General features: G+C 45.8%; 1 protein-coding gene across 2 annotated transcripts in view; it reads right to left on the bottom strand.

The window, feature by feature from the left end:
* LOC119387961 (potassium voltage-gated channel subfamily H member 6) overlaps positions 1-25973 on the bottom strand; it is a 282090-nt gene that overhangs the window by 30624 nt on the left and 225493 nt on the right. For both annotated transcript variants that reach the window (XM_049413770.1, XM_037655551.2), the window contains 5 exons: positions 13767-14010; positions 12799-12980; positions 1974-2370; positions 1080-1288; positions 8-251 (listed from right to left, as the gene is read on the bottom strand). In XM_049413770.1, coding sequence (XP_049269727.1) covers positions 8-251; positions 1080-1288; positions 1974-2370; positions 12799-12980; positions 13767-14010 — 1276 coding nt within the window. The remainder of the gene's footprint in view (positions 1-7; positions 252-1079; positions 1289-1973; positions 2371-12798; positions 12981-13766; positions 14011-25973) is intronic.

The raw sequence follows: 25973 nt of genomic DNA, 5'->3' as shown, positions 1-25973 counted from the left end.
GCCTCACCGAGGATGGCCATGACGATGTCGTCCTTGAGTATCTCGATGGTTCCGCGTGAGATGAAGTAGAGGCCCGTGATGACGTCACCGCGGTGGACTAGCGTGTCTCCCGGCGGTGCATGCGTGGTCTTGAAGCGCATGGAGAGTGCGCGCAGGCAGCCCGGACTCGCCCCGCGGAACGCCGGGCAGTTGTTGAGCAGGTTCCGGTTCAGGTGCAGGCAGATGTCCGCCTGAAGGCATTCCGGAAATCCCTGCGAAAAGCGGGCACCGGTGTCAGCTTCCTCAAGACTCGTTGCCAGGGTCTCACGTCGGTCTAAGGTGCTTTCGTCACTTGGAGCTCTTATATCGATTAACGCGGGCGATTCGAGTTCGAGAGAGTTAAGTCTGAAACGATACGTATGCATGTATATAAACAACACATCTTCCACGAGGGAGTTCGACTTCAACACACTTCGAGACAGCAGGGATGTACATGGCAAAGAATTAGTCGTGGGCGACAGTCGGAAGTCAAAACAATGCTAACGTGGCGAACCATTTTGAACAGTTATAATTCATATGTAAGAACAGCGAGGACAAGAAGACGGATTTTCAAGCAGATTTACACAGGAAGTTCTGAAGTTGGGAGAAGTGAAAAAAAGGGATCGCACCAGCAGACAATATGTTAGGTGTTTTTCCAACGCCTCATAATATTCCCCATTATTGGGCTGTTGTGCGCGAGCGCAAGATGGGTAATAGGCAACATATGTAATGTGGAGGGGAAATAGGCAGTCCTTTTGATCGCCTGTAGTTGTTGTCCTGGCGTACTGCAGCAAACATACGCCTTGCGGGATTAGCCACTGTCACCTCATTACTTCCTCTTAGCCGTTCTTCCATTTCCGTTCCTCGCTCTGTCCCATTCCTTGCATTATATATATATATATATATATATATATATATATATATATATATATATATATATATATATATATATATATGTCCTCAATAACTAATCTGAACGTAACGGCCTTTTTGACAAGTCTACCCTTACATCTACCGTAGGAAGACGTCAATATACAGAGTGTTCCACGATGTGTACTCGCCTTGAGCACCATGTTCATGTCGATGCCGTTTGTGTACGTCCAGGCGTGCTGGAAGTACTCCTCGAGGCGCTGCCTCAGTGGGTTCGGGATCTGGTGGAAGCGAATGAACTCCTTGACTCTGAGCAGCTGCGTGTGGTACCGGGCCGTGCCCGAGTACAGCCGCTGAATGATGGCCGATACGTTACCGAAGATGCTGGCGTACATGAGCGCTGCAAGATGATATCGCCGGTCACCCGGGCGGGGTCAGGTTCGTGAAAACGGTAGTATGTGCGTGGGCACAAGAGTCTTTGAGCTGCCTAAAATCATTGGAACGCATTCCGAGGTACCAGGCGTTATTGCGCTCACATTCGTCTACTGATATCACTATATTATTCTACCGAAAGTACCAGAACGCTGAATACAGGTGAAACATTGTACGAAGTGACAAGATGTAAATAAAGGCAGGCAGTTTTCTCTCCGAAAACAAGCAAAATATCAAACAAATGTTGATGTACCTTTTTTTTTTGCGGTACAGCTTTTGTAAGGATCTGTGCTCACAATATTGTTTCACAAATATTTCAGACAAACAAAATTACACAGTCGTTCGATTCACGTGAACACTATTGCGCATCATCAGTGAGTAGTAGAGCATAAGCACGTTTTACAGGGCACGCATACAGCGATACTATTCTAAATAGCTACAAGCCCTGTTGCTGTTACTGATGTGTGTTGACACAAGACTGCGTTCACACGCAAGCAGCCAGACTACAATGCGCGAAGCTATAGACGCAAACGCTCTATTAATACAACCTACGAAGCATATCATGCCTGTACAAGTGTCAAAACAGGACGGAAATACATTCACACGTACAGACACACGCTTTAAGAAGGGGGCCATTATTACGATATACTCACATCCGATGAGCATGACAAGAATGGAGAAGATCTTCTCCATGTTGGTGTTGGGCGACACGTTGCCGAACCCCACCGAAGTGAGGCTCGAGAAAGTGAAGTAGAGTGCAGTGACGTATTTGGACTTGATGCTGGGACCGCCCTGGGTCTCGTTGATGTAGAACTGGTGCGTGGCGTTGGCCAGGTGGTCTAGCCATCCGATCTTGGGCTGTCGGTAGGGCCGTTCGGCATTGGCGATGGCGTACCAGATGCAGGCCAGCCAGTGGGCGATCAGCGCGAACGTGGCCATGAGCAGGAGAAGCACGGCGGCCCCGTACTCCGAGTACCGGTCGATCTTGCGCGCCACGCGAACCAGCCGCAGAAGGCGCGCCGTCTTGAGAAGACCGATCAGCGTCGTGGTCTGCGTGTTCGGGTGGCGCCGCGCTACCTTGCTTCACACTGCCCTTCTTTTTTTTTATCACGAAAACACACGACCACCCCTTCCTAGAAGCTATGGCTTTTGCCTATACTTCACGGTTGCTTCTTTCTCTTACTCAGGAAGTATTTTTCTTTTAAAGACAGTTGGTTCATACTAAAATTTCTAATGTAGCGCTCGAAATTATCAACCTAAGATGCGTTGTAAAAAGGAGACGACAGTGAAGAGCACGGTCTGCTTCCAACTGCTGGAAGTAGACTGCGCTCTCACCTGTCGTCTTTCCCTCTCCCTCTATATCTTTTACCTAAAACTAAACATTCTCTCTCTTATCTTTGCTGCAGTGTATGTACGAAGAATTGGAATTTTCAAGGGCTCGTTTCTTTTAAACTTTTCTGTCAATACCACTTACTGCAGTGTATGTGTTATTCTTGCGCCGATGCGATCATTCTGTCTACCAAAGTTATAACCTGGCAGATGGAGTAGCAAAACAAGCGATCAAACAGGCTAACGTTTCATTGCCAAAATTCGTATCTTTATATACTGTCTCTTCACAGCGGTGACCGAGTTTTCTATTCTAAGGCGAATCATTCTAATATAACTTGAAATTAGGTTTCAGAAGCTTCTCGGTCGGGATAAAAAAATTCTCAGATAAAATTAAGGAGAAAATCACCGATAGTGTAAAGTAGGACATACGAGGTATCAGATAAAATTATAATAATCAAGACATAATATACACCGGAACATAAATCCCTTTTGAAAGAAAGAAGTGTACAGATCTGGTGAAGCCTACTGTACCAACTCGCATACTACGAGCGCTCGATAACGTTCGCTAGCTATAGTTTAGTACAGGCTACTGCTGGAAAATGTTGACTAATGTTGCTTATCCGCAGTAGAATGGAAAGTTGGGCTAGTTGGATGGAATGCATTCATGATTGATGCAGCGCTAAAGACGAAGCCTAAGACTAAAGGAACACAGAGTGCACAGGACGGGCGCTGTCTCGCAACTGAAAAATTTATTTCGAAAAACCAAAACGGGAAATACAAATTTTTCAGTTGCGAGACAGCGCCCGTCCTGTGCACTCTGTGTTCCTTTAGTCTTAGTCTTCGTCTTTAGCGCTGCATCAATCATGGTTGCTTATCCGCTCTTATAACTCTGTAACAGAGAAATGCATGCGTGCTAAAATGCATCTGCCTCACTTAAATAAATGCGTCGAACACTTCTACGTCGCCCGTAAAAAAATTTGCTACATTATTTCACAAAACAAAGGGCGAAGTTACCGCAATATTCTAGCTAAGCTAATCATGAATAGCCCGATACAAAAGGTAAAACAGAACTAGTTTTTATATATGTGAAACCAGATATTGAGAAACACAACGAGTTATATAATATGAAACAAATGCCACGCTCTGCGTCACCAATAAAGCGCCTAGTGTAAGCTTGTAAACGTGAATAGTGATTGTGTCGTAACGTCTCGCGCTTACATACTTAACAGTGACGTTTTCCTTGAAAGAAACATTGTTTTTCCATCTTCATCTCTCACCTTTGCAGCCGATTCTGTCGTTAGAGAACAGCAGACTACTTCTTCACTGCTCCATTTAATTCAAATTCTTCGCTCACTGAGGTTACCACGGATTCAAAGACCTCACCGCTACATAAAATCAAGTAGTCGTCCACATAACGAAAAACCTTAATAACATAATTATCTAAGGCGCGAAAATTTTGAATTAAATGGACGGGGGCTGAACTTTGCTAAAGAATTGCCTCATAATAATGGAATACAATTTCTTCATCACATCCGCAAATATCTAGTGAGGTGCAGCTCCTCATTACCTATTTGAACGTAATCTTCGCTCTGGCGGTTGTTTCACTACGCATGATAAATGTTATCCGCAGAAAGGCCTCTTCGAAAGATGACATATGTACGCTGTTACTGCACAACCACACGTGGGAACATCTCGCACGAGGATATGCAGGTCTTTTAAACGTTTCACGCTTAACGCGGATTCTAGAGTGACGGAAAGTTAAAATTCTCTGAATTGAAAAACCACAGGACAAAAAATTAGCAAATCGTAAAATAAAGCTTAGCCTAACCGTAAACGAAGCGCGAGCGAGGGAACATCAAAGTTTCAGAGCTGCGCCGATCATGACATGTAATGACGCTAATACGCTTTCATAATAGAAGAGGTTAATCCCGGATGAAGTCGCCTCGAAAGCATCAAACATGTTGACCTGTAGGTTGATCTTTGCACGATTCAGTCCCGGCAGAAGGTCATTTTTGCGGCGTCTACAGCTGTTGCATAAGCTAAAAAGAAAAAAAAAGAACTGAGGCCATAAGCGTAAGCAAACAAAAGAGACGTTGCTGCAAAAGAATTAGGTCCGTGATGCGCTTATGAAAACCTAATGCACGTTTTTTTGTCAAAAGAGACACGTCAAAAAGAGTAACTGTTTTCGCGAAGGAAAACGCAGTTACTCCTGGTTCGCAGGGCTCATTGTCTCTCCTTTTGAGAACTTTTTGTGCTATAAAGCTCTGAAACGCGAACAGGAGAGTTTGCCTCTCTCCAGAGCTCTTCTGCATCACGACTGCAAATTCAGGGTGGCTATATAGAACGAAGGTATAAGCTTCAGCGGAGTAGCAGCTTATACTAGTTGGTAACCCGTTATATGTACGGGTTACAACGAAATAGGGTTACAATAAGCAAAAGGACCACGACAGAAAAAGACGAGCGCTCGTTCCTGTCTGCCACAGCCCTGTTATATTATACTTTGTGCTGTAACTCTTAAGTACGATGTAGTCAAGCGTGCGGTGGCCTCGTTTCTTTTGACAAAGAATGTAAGGGTACCTTAGAACTCAAACATTAGGCATAGCGAATTGTCGTTTCTGTGCGCTTATTTCTTTGTTCTGCGAATCAAGCAGTGTGTCGCTATCACGCTTAAATTTCAGCTCTCAGCGAGAAAAAGCAAACGCTTGAGACGACGAGAACGGCCAATTAAAATTAACCTTAATATAGCGAGCATTGCGTTGAAAGGGTATAAAGGGGTGGCAGCAAATTAAGTTTGCGACGGAAGCGAGGAAGCGGTCTGAAGCAACAAATAAGCATTAACCCCGAGTCTTGGTCTGAGCACGTATGCGGTGAAGAGAGAGTACTACTGCGCACGGCAACACCAACGGCCGCATTCCAGAGATCCAGGCAACGCAGGGCCTCTGTGAGCATGCACGGCTGCATACACGCAGGCAAACAAACAGGCAATTCAGGCAGGCGGGCTCATTTGCGAGGCAACCAAGGGATCATCCAGCCCGCAAAGATCGTGGATTATCTACCGGCAAACCACTGCGAGTCCTTCCTCACGAATCGCATTCATGGTCTGTGTGAGAGTTGTTAACGTTGAAAGTATATACTTGTAATTGAGTTCGCTTTGCTGCGTTATCTTATTTGCGATGATTCAGTCCCTCAGTCAACCGTCTGTTGGTGAGAAGGAGTGGGTAGAGAGAATTTGCTGAGGTGGTGAAGAGGAAGTGAGGTGTTTGGTGAAAGGTGGTGAAGAAGATGAGTGCTGTGTGCCGAGATCAGGGAGGAAGGGGCGGTCAGCAAGGTGGCAGAGGAATCACGTCTCCTCAGCTTCAGCGTTCAACATCTCGTGCATCGGTTTAGACAGGATCGATTGAGATAGCGGCTCGTACTACCCGTGAGCATATGTCAGTGAATAGCTACGTCCACTATCGAATTATGCAATGAAACAGCAAACAACGTTAAATATTGCCGTCGTGTTGCGTCGCCCCGTAACGAAAGACACAGTGGCTCCAGTGTGACGACATAACAAGTGCTTCCTTTACTAAATATTCTATTGGCGTAGCGCATAACTACTCCTCACCAGAACGTTAACTGCGCTTATTTGCTTATTTTGAATTTCTTACAGACGCTCTCAACCCCCCGCCCCCGTACTTCCCACCCAAATGTATCATTTTACAATAGCCACCACAATAGATATGTGCCTTCGAACTAATAAGATATTGAAGAAAGCGTTGCCTTGCTTACCTTACTTCCTGAGACACTGCGTGTTTACTCAAACTCCTCATTCTTTGCAACTAATTCGTATGGAACCCGGAGGTGACACCAATAGAATTACATCATCTCCGGGATGAATTCCAGATATCTCAGAGGTGACGTAATAAAATCCGGGACAATGCCAAGTAAATGAAAAGGCGATGTGGGGAGAGAGTTACAAGCATGTAAGAGGGAAAATGTGGTGAGAGAAGGGCAAATCGGCGAGGAAACTTTGCGTGCCAATGCCGTAATCTAGCGGAATTTCAGCGGATTTCACAGAAGCTAACACGGTTTCTGACAATAATTATCAATCGTTTCTAACGATTTCTATGTGTGTGTTTTTTTCTACACGCGAGTGGTAGGAGCGAATTGCGCATGCGGAGCCGGAAACGATACTAAACAACTGTGTGCAACTTCTAATGGCACTGGTCGACAGAGAGAAGCTGATTCGTAATTACAGAACAGATCTCAATAAACTCGCCCACACTGCATTAACGAAGTGAAATAAGCTGTTGCTTTCTCGTAACGTTATTCATGACTGCTATTTGTCCATTATATATAATTTGCTTCAGAACTTTTAGAGAGTGCTTTCTCAAAAGTCAGCGCCGTTGTATGATTACACACACGTTGATGTATCGTTCCAAATGGCGATCGCTTTACATGCTTTCCAGCCTATAGCCTGCTGTAATCGGCCTGACGAAAACTTCGTTGAATGCTGTAGGCTAGACCTATATGTTTTTTTATGAGTAAAAGCTAGTTGCAGCTGTGAGCAATATCGTGAGGCATTTACCTCGCAGTTTAAGCTGTAGACAAAGTTATCAGATTCTGGCTACTTTCTTTTTCCTTTTTTTCAGCTTATGATGACAGTTTGTGCTCTTTAGTTTGTGTTCGTTTAGAAACTAACGTGGACTTCTCTACCGTATGACGTGCCTGAAGTTTACTTTTTGCTCCTTTTTATTTTTGGCTACATCCCACGGGTTCTGAAACTTTCCTCACCCCTTTCTCTTTCTGCATTTTCAATTCCCTCGCAAACTAGTTTAAAAGCCAAGGTACGGGCGCTAGTCGAAGGCTCCTCCCATAAAAGCACCAGTGGCACCGCCCAACGTTGCACAGAGGCGGTAGACTTGCCGACAATCATCTTCGCTATACGCACTACTCGCGAACAACCCCGCAGAAACGGCCGCTACCGCAATCACCGGCGCGCAGAGTAGTAGCTGGCGCGTGGGCTCGCGCTCCGCTAACATGGGGAAGGGCTACCGTGCTGCTCCAGCCCGTGGCTGCTGCCGCGCCGATCGCCCACCGTGCAGGCCGCGCAGGCCGCACGGAGGGAAAGAGAAACACCGGAGTGAGTGCACGAAACGACACACAGGCAACCATCATCAACACCAGAACAGATCGTTCGCGCATATGTGCACACCCACAACGTCAGTGGCTCTCTACACTGCTGGAAGAATGGCCTCGTCTACTGCTCTTTCGATTAGGTGACATTTTTGAAGGCCGCTTATAAAGCGCCCCGCCAAGCGGAGGACTCGAAGATAGCCAGCAGTGCCCGCTCTGTGTACAAGAGTTTACGACCTGCGCGACGCTCAGGGTTGCCTACCTTCTTTTCTTCATTTATATTCATTATGATTAATACTTTTAAAGCAAACCAATGTCAGCCAAAGCTTACAGCTTGTGTTCCCTGCCGGAAAGCTCTCCTAAGACGTACCATATTATTATTGAGCAACCAGTATTTGTGGATACATTTCTTTCTTCGCTTCGTACGATACTGATACAATTCATATAGCAGCAGTGGATTATAACCAGTGTCCCGGCACGTCATCATTTTAGTAGTTAATCTAGCACAAGCGTAATATGTAGCCAGGGACAGCGAATAAAAATAAGTAAATATCTGTATTATAATGAAGGATGACTGTTGCTCGCTATACTTAAAAATGTTGATGGTTGCGAGAAAATCCGGTCAGTAACGAATTGCAGAAAAGGTTACTTGCTGCAGACGTAGTGCATTGATAGCACTTCGGTTAAGTTATAACAGTGTGCCAATGCTCCTTCGATATCTGTTTCAAGCTTCGAGAAGCACCGCAAATGCAAGCTGTCGTCCAGTTTTTGTTCTGCGCGTCGAGATTTAGCGGGTCACTCGTCGGCACAGTTTTATATTATAGCTCTCGTAAGCAGCCGGCTAGTAGAGTGATGACCGTTAGCTGCAGACGCGATCCCTCCCTGTCACGATCGCTGGTGTTGCAAGCGTCGCCGCGCGGGGGGGAGGGGGGGGGATCGTGTGACGTTCCTAAGGAAGGGCGTCGATAATGCTATTTCGTGGCACTTCAGCCCATCGCATCGGACGGCGCCGTCTTCCAGCAGTGTAGAGGAGTGTCGTGAGCAGGCCTCGTTTCCCACACACGAACACGCACAGATAAAGAAATAAAAAAAAGTGTGAATATAGGGGAGAGCGAGTTCGATGCAACAACGACACCAAAGACGTCCAATCAGTCAAGTAACACTCAGCGTGAGCACAGTCGTCTTGAGAAGAGCCTCGGCAAGTGTCAAAGTACCGCATATATCCGTGTAATGGTCGCGTTCCCTTGCCTTATCCTTTTTTCCCCTCTAACTTCGTCACAAAGGGAACGGGCAGTCTTAATGGCGAGACTGACCAGGCTGAACCAAAAGGTCAGTGTGGCTCTATCTTAGGTTCACCAATAAATACCCTATTTTTTTTTCAATTCCGTTGGTTGTATACAGGCGCAGCGACATCAGCAAAAAAAAATATCAATCCTTCATAGGGTTTCATAAAAGTAAACATTTATTGCAGCTGCAGCTTTCCCTTATAGCTTCAACGAGTGCGTGCCTTTCGGTTTTCGATATGAGAACGGCTTTAGGCAGTTAACAACAATTGCCACAACAGAAGATCACCCGAAATCTTTTTTGAAATGACAGCTTATGCTAAACGATTCGTCTCAACTACTTTGTTCAATATTCATGCGAAATTGGACATCATGTGTTCTTAAGGTAGCCCTATATTACCATGAGCATCTAAACAAACTTCACTTTTGATGCTCACTGAATGCCGTCACGCGAAGCAGCGATAACGCTATTTCACGAGGCTCTTCTTAAGAAGCGGCTGGTTTACAATGGTCAGACAAAAAGAAAACAGCACACTCTCCACAATACGCAGGCACTATAGAGGTCTAACAAAGTGAACGTGTTAGAAACAGTAGGTTTCAGCTCGGACAATGGACGAAACGAAGTTCGTGGTGAGCCACTGGACATTCATGGTAGCAAGAAGGACATACCATAGTCGTGAATGTTGCACTATGGTTCAAGCATCATCAGTATTAATAAGTTCGTTAAAGTTACTCCAACCTTCAAGACCACCGCAGTTCCTGCGTGACACTTTGTTTAATCTGACGCTTCAGAACTGAAGGCGTTCTACATTTACAACCAATTCATCATTTTCAACATCCTCTCCCCACCCTACTCCCAGCTTCGACACGTACTGTGCCTACTGACCCTGTTCGTGAGCTCCCTCTTACCTATCCAATTGACAGTACTGGGGGCTAGACCTTTACAGCTTAGCCTGACTTATACGCCTTCATGATTTCCCAGACTTCATAACAATTTGAAAATTTCGTTACGAGTTACCTAGTACTTCTACCAGTGGAGCTACCCAGATTTACACAATGCTGGATTCTTCTGTAGGGGGCCATGTTTTAGCCAAAAAAGTTTTTTGGCGGCTTTTCCTGTTTCTACGTTTCACTCGAGGTGCAAGTTATGCTTACTGATTACTGATTCGCAATTAATATCTCGAATCAATAATCAGTAATGAATATTAGTATTTATTCCTGCCTTTGTCGTGGATTCCATTCTATACATTAGGTTTGTACTAACCTTCGTAATCGGCAATAAAGGCCTACAAGATTTTCACCCCAATGAAAAAGACAGTAGGCAAAAAGCGCTGACACTTCAGTTCTCAAAAGGTGATACACCGCCTGTCAAATAAAAAAAAATCGATGTGAGAAAATGACAGCGCGAATGGTCATTTAGCCCATCAGAAGAAATACCTGCCATCGCTGACTTTTCAAAGAACAAATGAGGCTGGATTGAGTTAACCACGTCGACAGTCCTTTTCTTCTTACTGTCCAGTGGCTCACGTGAACGACGCCATAACATCACCAAGCAGGACACACATCTACGTCGGCATGCCTCGTGTCCCAGCCTACATAGGGGCTCCTACTACACTATCCGCAACCCTCGCATCGCATCTGGCGACGCGGCGCCCCGTCTATACACTACGGTTATCTAAGCACAAGTACAAAAGTACAGACAGACACTAAAGAACAACTCTTGCCACAACCGTTCTGTTACCAGCAGTGTACAACAACACACAAGGAATGCAACACGCCAAACAGACCACGAGGCAAGCACTCAGGTTCGCAGACAAACGCCCAAACATCGCAACTGATGGCTACGAACGTTCACAAAGAGCCGTGCTCTGAAAGGAAAGACGCGTTGTCCCTTGACGCTGCGTTATCTACAGGTGCGGTGGACTCAAGCATGGTTAGTGTGGCCCAAGCTGTATGATGCAAAGGCCTGTTAAACCAAGACGGTAGTAAATGCCTCGATAATAGGTGTTACTTCGTGTGAGTGTGGAGATATTTTAAAGAAAGCAAACAAGGCGGGGAACATTTCACAGCATTTATAGATATCGTTAGACGCCGCGAGGGATGCTTCAAGCAAAAGTTACGCATTTGGTTAGTTGCTCAGAGGCGTACTGCATGGCGCGCGCACCTTTCCAGGCGCTTGATAAAGGCTTCGGATATACTGACGGTCATTGGCTGTACAGTCCGGCCCGATGTTAATGGAAACAGTCACCGTATAGTTAGAGTAGCATAGCGAAACAGTTTCGGTAAGGCTATCGATAAAAGGTCCCTGATATATTCAGACATACTTTTACACGGAAGGAATGTATCTTCGGGCCCTTACATCACATCTCAACCATAAGTGATCCCGAAACCAAACAGTGCGTTCCCCTTAACAGTGTACCGGGCTGTACACTGCGCACAGTTCCTACAGCACCGAACCCCGATGATTATTTTATTACACGAATTTTCTGCTCCCGAACCATTACTACAGCACATTACGTTGTTTTGCGTCGGTGTAGAAAGTTAACGACTGTCAAACTGCAATTTAACCCCACTTAGAAAATCTCAAATTTTGTGCATAAGGATGTCGATTACTCTAGTGGCTATGTTCGCTATTCAGACACTAGATTTTTCCCTTACTTTCAACTGCAGAGGTTTCGCGAAAACGCAGGTTGCCAGATCTGATGTGATTATTTCTAACACAAGTCCGGCATTTGTGCAGGTAACGATATTAATCTAAAGTTACGGAAAAGAGCTTCCTAAACATTATTATGATTGTACCGAGTAAACCATATACTTTTTATGGTTCGTGTAAATGTCAGGCCAGCTTTACCGTAATGTACATGTGCGCAAAACGCCTCGTTGACAAAAATTAAATTTGACCCCAGAACTTATTCCCTTCAGCGAAGCATTAATTTATTGCTGCGTATGGACTCGCAAAGCTCGAGTAAAAAAAAAGCAACCGCAATTTATATCTCATCTGATATAGTATGTGCACCGGAAAAATATGCAACTCCCGGTGGCAGCGATCACTGCGAGCTTGAAATCATTAGGTGTTCAATTCAGTTCAATTAGATCAAAGTTTATAAAATAAAATATAAATTATATATAACTGCACGTACACAAAAGACGGTTCTTAGGTTCAATCCCCGTTGGCGGGACCTCCTGCGCAAGTGTTGCGGAATATCGATGACAATATACCATTAACGTGACAAGTTCGCAACGCGTTGAGACTGCAGACCCTTCCGGAATGACAGTGCGATACTATACAGAGTTTTAGAACAGGGTACCCTGAGCTTTGCGTGCGCTATCATTTGGATTTGTTGTCACTGCGCATGCGTCATACGTTAATCTTTTAGGTACCCAGGTTAAGTTAGTAAAATAGTGTATCGTACCCAATGAACGTTATCTCTGTGTACCTTACTCTAAAAGTGTCTACTATGCGACTTGCCGAGAGGCCTGATGACAGCTTCGGCGGCGGTTGCATTGGAGAAATGTTGCTTCTATCGAACACTCGATGGGTTATAAAGGGGTATAACTTTTCTGGGAACAGACAATACATTGAGAGGGGTCTCTATTCTTGGAAAAAAGAAAATAAAAATATAGTGTTGGGAAAAACATCGTCATTCTAACCACTGGAACTATCATCACCAACTGATTCGACAGGCATAGGTAGCATCCTTCTGAGATAAGGCGGTGGATATGGTATGATTAGACAAGGGCGACTCACCTCATCAGTCTCGGAGCCGAAAAGGAGCAGATCAAAGGGGATGGCAGCAACGACGTCAATGATGAACCAGCCTCGCAGATAGTGGACGGCGATTTTGCCCGGATGTGAGACCACCTCGTCGTTCGAGTTGACGTAGGTGGTGCGGAAGTTGATCAGGATGTCGATCATGAAGAATATGTCCACTGCGACGGAGCGACGAAGGAGAATAAGGCGCCGTTCAAGTGGGCGTCAAGCACGCACCGACGTATTTCGCGCCGTGTGGTATTATTCGTTTTCCTCGGTATAACCACGCGAATTGAGATCTTCGTCATAATTAAGAAACAGTGTCCGTAATGCGCAAGTGAAATTCTTCCTGCAGTAACCTCTGTACCTTCCTGCAACAAGGTTGCGACGCTAGCTTTCGCCTTGAGCATGTTCTACACTGGCGACACGATGTAGAATACACTCAAAGTTAGTAGCGCAAGAATTAAAAAAAAAAATTGTGAAAGAGAAAGATACAGGCAGAGAGACAGTAATGCTGCTATTTGGGGTCTGTTTGTATTGCCATTAAAAGGTAAAACGTTGTGCAGAAGGGACACGGGCAGAAGGAAAAACGTAGAAAACTTTGTGCAATGTTTCACCGTTGCATCTTCTGCTCGCTTCCCTTATGCGCAACGTTTTACCTTCTACAGAAATGGCGCTATTTTCGTCCGCCTTTGTTTCCTTTGTAACCTTGGCATCGGTTATGATCTGAACACACACAAACAGATAGAACAAGCGCGGACATGTTTTGTCTGTTTATATATGTTTGTGTGTGTCGTATGTCGCACGTGTATGTATGCGGCCACGATGCATGCGTGTCAGAAACAGGAGAGGAGACTTGCTGGCCCGTATCCGCGACGCCCAGTTCCGAGACATTCGGAAATGATAAAATATCGCGCAGCGACCCCAACTCGTGGCGTACGAAGGACGTGTAAAAGATTACGCACCGATGAGGTCGATGACTACGATGGGATCGTCGCCGTACTTTCGGTTACGGCGCGAGTCTGGTCTCTGCTGGTCCAGTAGGAAGGCGGCCACGTAAGGCGTGAAGATGGCCGTGTAGATGACCAGCAGAAGGATGACCCAGTCCCAGACCGCCTTGAAGGGCGAGTAGTGAAGGATGGTCCACTTGTGCGTCCTCGGCTTCTGCAGCTTATACTCGGGGAGCACGTCCGCGCCCAGCGACAGAACCTGCGTTTCCGGGTGCCGCAACGCACAACAAAAGGGGTGGCGTCAGGGTTGCGTGCCCCTCGACTGACGCGCACCCAGCGTCACGCTGCTACGGCGCCTCTCTCCTCGCTCTCTGTCTTCGTTAATGCAGGGCCTGCATACGCTCGTCGCTGTGTCAGGGATCGGCTTAACAGTGCGCGAACAGAACGCCGAGTTTCATGGTATTCATAGCACCCGACGGCATTAGCTGTTATGTAAAGGTACTTAACACTCCTAGGAAAAGCTCCGAGCCCATTTTGCCTACCATAGAGGGCTGAATGGTTGTGAAGAGAAAAAAAAAAACTACGGTTTCTCGAATTAATTTCATTCTATTACGCGCCTTTTTCATATATTGTACTATCCTACCCGAAAACGTTAACACGTTCGATACCATCATTTTCAAAGGACGCTGCGATTGCACAGGTTGCCTGTTGCGCGGTTTTCTATCATGTATCCAAGTGCTAACAGTGTTCTGGCGAAAGGGGGCACATATCGTGATTTCTCTAGCGTTCGCGCGGGTCTCTCGAAAGCTCTACGTTCGTTTGTGGTACAATAAATCTCTCTGCGAATAAGATTTAAAACTAGAAGGCGTGAAGGCACGCGGCTTACAGCGGTTATGAACAGAAAGCACGCCACCTCGTCGCCCGGTCTTCGATCTCTGAACAAAGTTCCTGTTCATGTAAGTTATGTTCCCAAAATTTCTGAGATTTTTTAGCCCTAATAAATAACTAGTACTATAAATAATGAAGAAATAAAAGGTAACCACACAAATTTCCTGACGTCCTCTAACCAGTTCCCTGACACAGCGACGAGCGGGCCCACTTCGCGCACAAATGCGAGCAAGGCATTTAAATATATCTTTTTTTGTTGTTATTGTTCTGACAACGTTACAACTTCTGAGGACACACAAATGTGGCGCTCCGCGAGCAGATACTGTACATTCAGGTAAATAAAGACAACCACACGACAACAGCGACACGGTGAATGTATAGATTGTAAAAAACACCCAAGGGAGTAGGAAAGAGAGAGAAAAAAGAGACTGGTTGACGGCAAACGCCCCATGCTGGCAAGAATATAATGTAAATGTATAACACACAGTCCCGAGCCATGCAGCAGGTCTCGCGTGGTTCACAGAGCGCCCGCAGCAGACGAACGAGTCGTACTTGGCTGCTCGGTTAGGCAAAAAAACTTACGAGGCGGGAGGCCTTGCTCGCGCGACAACAAATGCTATTGGCAGCGCGACGCCGGTGCAGCGTAACGCGGTTGTCCTTTTCTGCTCGCATAAAGAACGCGGCAGGATTACAGCGTATACGTTCTCTTGCAAGATCTATATTACGCACACTTGACACTCCGCCGCCGCTGGCGTTAGACGGCGGAGGCATGCGACGCAAGCTGCCAGGTACGACACAGCCAAACAGCGACACGTGCAGGCAATAAATGGCGACGAAAGAAATCGGCCTCAGTGATCGTAGAGCCATCTATACTAAGCACCCCGACTGCACAGCGGCGCGTGCATTCCGATTATTAAGGAGCCGCCCAATGATTTACATGGTTGTCTAACGGTATGCATGTTACTGCTTACTGGAGTTAGTGGTTGACTCGCAACTTACCCTAACTACCTGGCACTATGCTGTTAGAGATGCATAAATTTAAATTACTGTAAAGTGCTTCGTGCACTGTGACTTTCAGGGCTGTAGGGGTTGAACTGATGAGCGCAGCCGCTTCCTTAACCTAAGCTTCAGAACCATGGCTATTCATTACGGACGCTCTTTTGATATCTTGCCAATACATCTGGACCGATTATAGCCATACAAACATCTCATCGAGAGCCATGGCGTGCGGGGTGACGTAGTAGCATTCGTGCAACAATAAGTGAAACCGCTTTTTAGCTTTACACTTTGATATCTCCAAAAACAACGCACGGATTTAGGAGCAGCCTGTGGTTCTTGCGCGGAGTGTGCGGACGTGTCTAAGCAAGCTGCATTCTGCGAGCAGACACTGAGACACAGTCCTCAGCCTTCGACGACACTCTTTTTTTGATGTTAGCAGAAGCGAAATGACTGTTTTCAGGTGTGTCGACACTTCGAACTGAGTAAAACTATGTGTGACGCACCCTAGTTCCGCCCAACAGAGTCCAAACGACGCCACTCCACCGAACTGCAACTAGGCAAGCTATAGAAATGCGGCACGCAGTACGCATGGTTATCGCTCAGGAGAGACGGCGCCGCGACACTGAGGCTGATTTCTCGCGCGACCGACAGCGGACGACAGCCACCAACAGCAGCAGCCAACAGCAGAAGCAGCAGAAGCAACGGGCAAGCAAGTTAGACGGCGCATGCAAGCACAGCGCTTATACGTAGGTGAGTGAGATGATGCCCTCCCTACCGCCGTGGCGAATCGACGTTCCAATCCGGGTATTCGTCCAACACACGTTGGCGTGCCGGTGCCTGGCCGCGTGAGGCGAAACAGGCCACCTGATGCGTGTGAGTGCGCTAAATCTCCCGGCAATCCCAATGGTAGACGCCCTTTCTATCCCAACATAGTTCACTCTCGTCACGTGTGAATGTGCCACTGCTTCCTTTCTTTTTGTACTTTCTTGATGTGTGAGTGTCGTGCTTTAAGGTAGCGTGTTTTGTGAATGAAGCGTTCGATTATTTATTCGTGCTCTGTGCTGCTTTGTTTAGTGCCTTTCGCAGCGTAAAATCTCAGCTTGTGCCAGCTTGAGTTCCACGTATTTCCCCGCATGCTATTTGTCCGTGAGTAGGCGTTTTCCTGTTCGCTGTACTCGCGCAATTAACGACTACGTAATATAACTAGAGTAAAAATATTAACGATTGGCCACAGTCAAATAGGAAAGAGCTAAAGTTACATAATGACGACACTGTTTAGGCACGAAACAAAAGAAAAAACAAAAAACCATAGCCTTGCGGCCACTTTATTCCATTAGTCCCCCCGGTGCGTGGAAATAAAATTTCCAGACTGACTACATTTCGTGAAACCAGCAGATCTGCTATTACACTGGCGTTCAATGCGTATCACGATACACATCTAAAGTGAAAGATGTTGGTGGACAACCGAGAGTGCACAAAGCAAAGGCAACGACGGTCCATGTGTCCCCTGCGCACTCAATAACGTAACGTCTGCGCAATCCTCCACTTTAACTGTTTCTTGCCTTTATTCTCCCTTTTTTTCATTTCCGGTCAGCTATTTGTTCTGACCGCGGTAAAACCTAAACAGTTGGTGACATTCTCTTTAAAATGAGCTTAATCTACAGTTTAATTTCAAGTGCTACTAATGATATCTGACTACTTTGAAAATAAGATCTCTAGTTTTGTAGATTGCCCACACGCTAATTACAAAATCCTTTCCTTCTGCGTTCACCTAGATTCTCATTACCTCAAAATTTTGTCCGATTATACAATTGAGCGCGTTCAGCGACACACCGGTTTCGTGTCTACCTGCGGAAAACAAATAATATGAACTAAGGATATAATCAATATTCTAAAAACAGCATGCGATATGGCAGTATGGAGCCACTGTAAATAAAACAGGGCGCAATTTAACTGGCTTTACGCGAAATACGCGGACTCGAGATGACTGCAGAGAAGAGTCCTAAGAGACACACAATCTGCACGAGAGATTAAAAAACAGTTCATTTAAACTGATGCAAAAAGAGGTTCATCGCAGATAGAGCGATGGGTTTTTTGTGAGGCCGGCGATTTGTCTTAAGAAACCTCAAGAAATAAACAGCTATCGAATGCGTAGGCGTTGCATTGACCATCTATCAAACAGCACTTCGGTGCGAATATTGAAATAGTGAAAGTATGTAAGCCATGACGTGGCTATTCATGGGCGACACAAAAGCCCGCGAAGCACAGCTGCAGAGGAAATGCTTAGCGCAACGTGACACAGCAGAAAAGCCAATGCAACAGCTCACGTAGACGTACCAGCTTTGCACGAAAACACAAGCCATATCGTATCGACGTGGACTCCGTCATTTCCATGACGAAGTTGACATTTACAACGTTAAAGGGGCCATGACACGGTCGCCCAAAGATTTGTGGTTTTCAGCGAAAACTAGAAGTAGAGGGTCTATTATGTCTATACATATTTCAAAAGTGTACCGCAAGACTATTTCACTGCAAAACAAGCCCTAGAAGTCGCCGGCTGTAAACTCCGCCCACCGCTGGCGACCTCCATTTTTCCATGGCGCGTGCGACGTCATGTGCAGCACGGAATGGAGCCTTCGTCTTCCACGAAGGTTTCAGCCGCTGCAAATTGTTACAATTTCAGTGCCGAGCTAAAGAAAGCTAAGATATCTCGATATCACGTGCAGCTGACCACGGAACAATATCATTCGCCGCAATGCGGACGCTTGCAGCAGCTAGCTGCTTGTTACGTCACGACTCGCGAGTGCACCAGGTTGCCTGACTCTCGGGGCGCTAGCGTGTTTATAAAAATATTCGATTATAAATTAAGTGCTTGAATAAATGCGCTAAAATTCGCCAACTTATTCGTGAATGCGCAAGGATTAATCCACATAACACAGATTATGATCGAAAATTGGGTGTCATCGCCCCTTTAACGAGGAAAACTGCACAGTCTGGCGCCGTTTTGCAATTGCACTGCGTCGATACAGCTATAGTTATGCACGTACGGAGTATCGCATAAAATGTGTTCGGCTACAATATAATCTTTTGTTATTTATAAGCTCCTCACATGCGTAAGTACTGTCCCCCGTTGGCTTCCTTATAATGGATCCAAAAGGACAATGACTGATAAATATGCCCTGTCGTTTTATATTCACGCGAAACATTATACACTTCAGCTTACCACCGAAAGTGTACCCAGTTGTATTTCCCCACTTGCACGTGTTTATTAGGTGGCACTTCCACACCAGTCGGCCACATGCCGACGCCAGCGAAAAAAAAAAATTCAGCAAAAAAATTGCAAGTTACGGCTTGTAAACTTTTATTAGGCATCATTCGCCATATTCATTCCAACAAACACATCTGACACAATTGAAACGTTCACTACTATTTTTTAACGCTCGTTTGGCTAAGACATACGCTCTGTTCAGTGCTTTCCACAGACAAGACATCTATAAATGATTTTCGGTTCAGCATCTCTTGATAGATGTGTTCCTGAGTACGACGGCCCTAACGCGCGATTTTCTTCATTCGTTTTTCACATTGAATTACGCTTTAGGTTCTCGTGATCAGTTCCACATAATTTCCATTGTTGAGTGATGGTTGGGAGGGAATACAAGCGGAGGGGAGGGATTCGAGAGAAGGGTGGCCGACACTTGGATGCCACAAACAACGGCTCATACAACAGCACAAAGAGGGAACGCTTTATTAGCGATACAGAGGATTACTAGCGCTCGTTCTTAAGCAGCTATGCTCTCAAATGCGTACCACTGGTTCAATAAAATGAAGGATAGCACATGGAAGAGAGATCACAGCGCCCACTAACGCTTGTTCGCGCTTATAGTACGCTATATACTCTTATATACGCGCTTATATACGCTTATTCGCGCTATTTTTTGGTTCACTATAGTCATCGACAAACTGGCTTAACTGCAAACTGTCTGGAAGTCCTGAATTTTACACAAGAACTACTAATCATCCGTCTAAAGTGCGAAACCGCACTCCCGCAACAAACGTTTCACAAATTCCAAGCAGAGTAAGCGTTATCTTTCACATTATAGACAGAGCGTGGGTGGGTACGCGGGTCAGCCCATCCCTCTCATCGAGAAACGCCGTACAACCGCCGCCACGGTCAACGAGAACAGACAGTGGGGACAAACAAGGCCACTCCGTGAGGTACACGCGTACCCAAAGCTTTCTTTTTGCGGTAGTTGCTGCATCTTGTCCCCGCTGTGTAAGCGAGCGTAGCAGTGAGTACCGGTGCAGGTAGCTGGCGAGAGTAGTGCGCGGCGGAAAGCCGCCAGGCGGCACTCCCACCGCCGCCGGTCCGAATGGAGTCCAAGGCCGCCAGGGTCGATGCCGTACGTGGCCCGGTCACGCACGCTTCTTCCGCCCCCCCTCGCCCCTCTACCGGCCTCCACCGTGCTATGCCGTGCACAACCGTGTCGTGGCGATAACACAGGAAAACGACATGGACGCGCAAAATGACCCCGACCTGCCAGAACGGAGAGTACGGCAAACGTAGAAGGTTTTCAAAGAACAAAACAAAAAAAGCTGTTGGGTATAGTGCAACCTTGTTGTTGCTGGAGTTAATAGAGACCATTACCTAAACTGAGACAGAACCGTCGCTATGGCGTAGATCGTGCTCTGCTTACTTCCCAGCGCGATGGTTTTGACACCGACACGATTGTAATGCAGCCCTCTGTATTTTCTTAGTGCTCTCAGCTATAGCTGTCAGCGACTCGTAGCAATGTAACACCTTCTCGTACCACACGTTTGTCAGGCACATTTAAGAGAGATGTCGCCACTTTCGCTTTGGCGTCCACGCCTGGCCTCAGTGGCATGGCAACACCAGTACGTGAACGCAATGCTAAACAGGTACCATCAATTATAAGCGCCACATGATTGGCACTACGCACGAAGTTTGGCGCTGAAGCAATTATAGTCCTAGTGGAGACGGCACAGTGAAAGAATTGCTAGACCAAAGTGTGAGAGAAATATTATTGTGCTTATTGCTATGCGTGGTTGCACACCGTACACTTTTGGACCGTAAGTTTTGTCGCCCACACAGGCTCAGATACGCTGCAGCAAGTACGTTACCTGACATTGATGTAGAGATAGCACTTCTTAGGTGAATAGTATAATTCACTCTACTAAGATTCGCAGATTGGTATGAAAACAACCGCGTGTATAATAAATGCGGGCGCCTTGTTGTTCGAGGTGTCACTGTTGTGGCTGCGCCTCGTCGGCAGAGGTTGGTCGTAAATGATCGTAAACGTTAGGGAATCCGCGACGTCACATAATTACGCAATCGCCCGTTCGGCGTGGAATTCAAGCTAAAGGATACAGGTGTCGCCTTCTAGTTCTTCGCTAATGAACCCAACGACGCTGACTAGACCGAGAAAGCTTTGTAACGCTACACCCGTTCAACCTATCTAATAACCTATCTAACGTACTGCCGTCAGCATCATAAAAGTATCGCCACATCTTATCGCATCGTGTCTCAATCACTGTTACTGATATTTATTGATACTGACTCAACGTGACTTTTATGATAAAAAAAACTAGCGAAACGAACCGTGCCGGGTCACTACAAGAACCATCACGCCACGAAATAAGTAAAACGCTTATTAAAAGGAGTGTTTTCATAAAACACAAGTTTGTTATTGTTATTATTATTACTTTGTTTTGCTGTACAGAATACCTATTCCATGCGCGGATGCTCTGTAGGTGTAACTCTGTACGCCATCGCTACAACTTACAAACCTCACATTCTCTGGTGAGTAATTTGCGCGGTATTTATATGCGCGCTTAACAGCGACACAGCGAAAAAAAGAAGCTTCGCGTTACGTCGCAGTTTGCGCAGAACTAAATTACTGGCGCAAAACAATTACGCAATGCGAAAGAATACAGAATAGTAGGTTACTACTTCTGAATCGACGGTTCCGACGGTATATGACTTGTTATAAGAGCCGTCGTATGAACCCACATTTGCGTACCGATTCCACCAATGCAATGCAGAGAAGTCGAAATCGATTCTTTCCGCCCAAAGAAGCAGAGCCTCCGCAGCGACGTACATGCCGGACTTATCCATTGCGTGTTGCATTGCCCGGAAATGCGATATCTAATGGGCGCTCATCTGACCAGCGTACAAACCTAAAATAGAGTGCGGGGAACACGCTTTAGCAAATACGCTCTGACACGCTGCTGCTGCTTGACCGGCAACAAAGCTGCGTCCGGAGATGCTGCTCATTATACTTCGCAGTATTGATACTGATTTCTGTCACGGTAACATAATTCCTGTTTTTCGTGCGACGCTCACGCCAACGGTTTAATGCGAGCTCCCGCCATCGTGTATAACTGCAACGACGATCTATATAAAGTGAGCCTACCGTAGCGAAGAATACCGAACAGTCTTGACCATCGCTGGCGTCTCGCCAAAGAGGCGCGTATGCCCGTGACCACGTCCTCACAGGAGCACAATTAGATTTTAATTACGGGTAAAAACAAAGGAACGTAACGGGAGATAAAAAAAGTTGCCATCTTTAATCACGTTTCTCGCGATGTACATCTCTCGTCATACATCCGTCCTCACCATACTGACTTCAAAAAACCCCCAAAACCTGCGCCCTCGTGAAGTCACTTCACTGTCTTCTCAAAATGCTCCTTCCCATGGACTGCTGTTCCTACGTCACCTTCAATTGTGAAACATCGTGTCGAATGGATGATAAGCAAAAGAGATTCCAACAAGCGCGTTGAACCTATTATTATTATTATTATTATTATTATTATTATTATTATTATTATTATTATTATTATTCATGTCTCAACGTACACAATGCGTAATGCGATCATACTCCTGTAAAGAGTGCACCACTGCAGGCATATTCAATATGCGGAGAAGCCAACTTAAAAAACAACAAGGATTATTTTAATAACGATATTTGGTCTAGACTATTTCTTCCAATTAAAATTATTTTAAAGTTAACACCACTTTGATTTTATTCCCAACAGAAATGTGCCCTTGTAGATTGTGTCGCGACCCGTGAACGAAAGAACTCCTGAGTGCTTTTGCCTAACAAACAAATGAAGAGGGGTAGCCGATGCCAAGAAAAGGCAACAGCTCCTTCATTTATATTTATTTCAATAAAAAGGGCTTTGTTCTTCCCAGAATGTCGCTGTTAAGTGTCCCTCTTAATAATGCGCGCAGGAGAAAAATAATAGAAGGTTCTTGTACGAGGCGTCGACATCTCCCCATTAAAAAAAAGAAAGCAAGATAATACGACATACCGGACCATCGAATAAAACGCGACGACAGAGATGGCCTGATTCCGACGCAAAATCTATTCTGGGAAATACGCGCGTAGTGCACTCTTTCAGTCATCGCCGAGCGGCGCCCTTGGACTCCGGGAACGGTGTCACCGCAGCTCAATACAAAACTACCCCTCTCCCTCACAACCGCGCGCCTCCTTTCCCCCTTCCGACCTCCTGCCCCTCAATTGTACCGCTCTAAACGCGAGACGGCTAGTGGCAATCGTCGTTCTTCAGGCCCCTTATGTCCTATGTCAAATTACAGTTTTCGCTACTCTTGGTATTCTTATTCGTTTTGTTTTGTTTTTCCCTCCGTATTTGCGTGTTTGCCGCATTAGCTTCCCGTTCGAATTAGCGAACGTTGGCCCAGAAAAGGCCTACGCTGTTTGGTAGGAAAAACGAACGCGTAGTTTCGCTACACACCTACAACGGTTCCCTCTCTCTCTTTCTCACTTCATGTGTGTGTGTGTTATGTTTTGGTTCGGTAAACGCATCGAGAAGCGGCCTTCATTAAGTCATTTTATTTCGAACAAGCTACAGCTACCGATTGGAATGAAACTTCATTTTCCTTACTACACCATTTTTATTTTAGTCTTACGAGAAAAAAACGTGGCTACTCTTCTGCCGCACCACAGTTACTCCGTTAGCACAGCGCACCTTCCTATAGCGATGTTGCAGGTAATGTCTTTTTGTTTGCTCGGTTGGTTTTTCTTTACTTTTCGGTTACAGTCCTCGAAATTCGGGACGCTCGCGATCTCTGCACCGATAAGACGCGGGAGCACATTTCTTCTCAAAGTGGGGACGTTCAAAAAAAGGCAGCGAGCCGCGAACAACTGTAACTTATTTCTTCGAACTATAAGGCATTCCTTCACTCGTAAGATGCTTATTTTCTTATTAGGCGTGAATTGAAATCACTCACATACACACGGAGCAAAACAGTCGTTTGCACTGCTAGAATGAATTCGCTCCCTTTTCAGCAGACACTTACGGGCCACCGTAAAGTGATGAAAAAAAATTATTCTTAGCCCCTTTTCATCCTTTAGTTGCGTTTGCAGCACCATTGAAAAGAGCGCCGTCCTCATAGAACGCGCTGCCATTAAGGGTAGTCATTCCATTGGGCCGTTATTTTGAAATGTAGTCTGATACGGTAACGTCTCCTAGGTAGTCAGCCCTCTGTTTCGGGAGTTAATATCACAAACCGTATACGGGGTCGTATAGAAATTTCAGACACTGTTTGCATTTGCAACCACGCTCTCCAAACTCATTTTCCCCGCAGCTAGAAGAGATCGAGTTGCGTTTACACTGTCGCGCTTCCACGAAGATCGCATTCATTACTATGCAGGGTGGCTATACTTGGACGTACAACGACGGGCCGCTATTTGCTCTTATCTCCGCGGCAGTTGCCACACTCTCGATACACAGACGACGCGCTCTTTGATTCGCGATGTTTACCTATTTACGAGATGTTTCACATTCAATGGCCTGTTTGCTTTTTTTCGTTTAGGAGGTGTCGGGGAGGGTCCACACCGAGGTTGCTCGGTAAACAAGCCAGGTTTTCCTCTGCGAAAGAAAAGATTGCGGCTTTCTCTTCTATGCGACGTGCCCACGCGCACACACCGCACGGACGAACAAATACGAAGACGCAGCACACACGGCCGGCAAACATGTTTTCCCCTTGAGAATTGAACGCCTTGCAACGTAGAACATTCTTTTTTTTTTCTCGTTTTATAAGAGGGGAAAAATACTTTACGTATAAGGAAAGGAAATGAAAGCTTTTATTGCGTTCGATCGGCGTCCGGCTTCTATAAGGTCATTTGAGTGAATGCGCAGAGGCACACACATGCTCTCACACAAACACACAAAATGCAACGTTGTGAGATGTAGCTCGCGGCGGCGACAATAAATGAATATTAAAACGAGATCAAGCGGGCCGTGTTTCCAAAACGGTAGTTCTTTTCTTTCTTTTTTTTTTCCCAGCATTCACACGCTTGCGCACGCGCGAAACGTGAATGAAAGTAGAGAGGGAAAGAGGGAGGAGAGGTTGGCGTTGAGAGGGCGGGGGGTCGATGATATCTCTCTAGAGTCGAGGCGTTATATACAGCCAAAGAAACGAAACGATGCAGAAAGGAAGAAAAGGAAGTAAAAAAAGAAGAGAGCAAGGCGTTAGGATGAAAACACGAGATCGATGAAAGAGTGGCCGAAGAAAGTGCACCTGCCGCTCTCCGCATTGGGGTCTTCGTTGGCCAAGCACACTGCGTGTGGCCATGGCTCCATTTCTAAAAATGGGGTTGCGCGCTGAGCATAACGAAAATGGCAGCCTGTTTCGTGTTCGCTCTTTCTCTCTCTCTTCTTTCACCTTCTTCATTCAACTTTTTACTCGGTCTCGCGTAGCCACCATGCGATTAACAGCGTTCGTGCGACGCGCTTCACAAGAGCTGCTTGTTTTTTGGTAGCGAGAGACGTTAGGATGAATGCTTTTGGCTTACAATTCAGTGTATTCGATAGAATCGCCGGCTATACGTTGAAAGGCACGCTTTGATGATTCGCATTTTCTAATCAGTGCGTCTGTGAAACGAAATGCTTCTTCCACGATACAAACATTTGAAAAAAATGCGCTCGCTAAGTCAAGCAATTAAAATATTACATTTGCCAGCTTCCAGTCTTTTTTGTCCGCGATCTCAGATGAATGAACGCCTGGCTCGTTGTTAGACGAGTTCGTTAAGTGGCATTGCTGATTACGAAAAGGAAAGAGAAACGTAACTGTCACATACGTAAGTAATTAGTGCACGTGCAACTTGAAATGTTTTCTGTTCTGTGTACGTGCGAAAAATAGTATCATTGATGATGAATGACGGCGCAAAGAGCCCTGCCTGATTAGTCTGTAAACACCCCTTTCACGGCACTATTTACTTTCCGAGTAAATAGTGTCGATAATATACACAACTGCAAAAGCCCATACTTTATTACATTTAAATACATCTGTTT

This window comes from Rhipicephalus sanguineus, chromosome 3, assembly GCF_013339695.2.
Source record: "Rhipicephalus sanguineus isolate Rsan-2018 chromosome 3, BIME_Rsan_1.4, whole genome shotgun sequence".
In the NCBI taxonomy this organism is placed as follows: Eukaryota; Metazoa; Arthropoda; class Arachnida; order Ixodida; family Ixodidae; genus Rhipicephalus; species Rhipicephalus sanguineus.
This window is presented reverse-complemented; position numbering and strand designations above follow the sequence as displayed.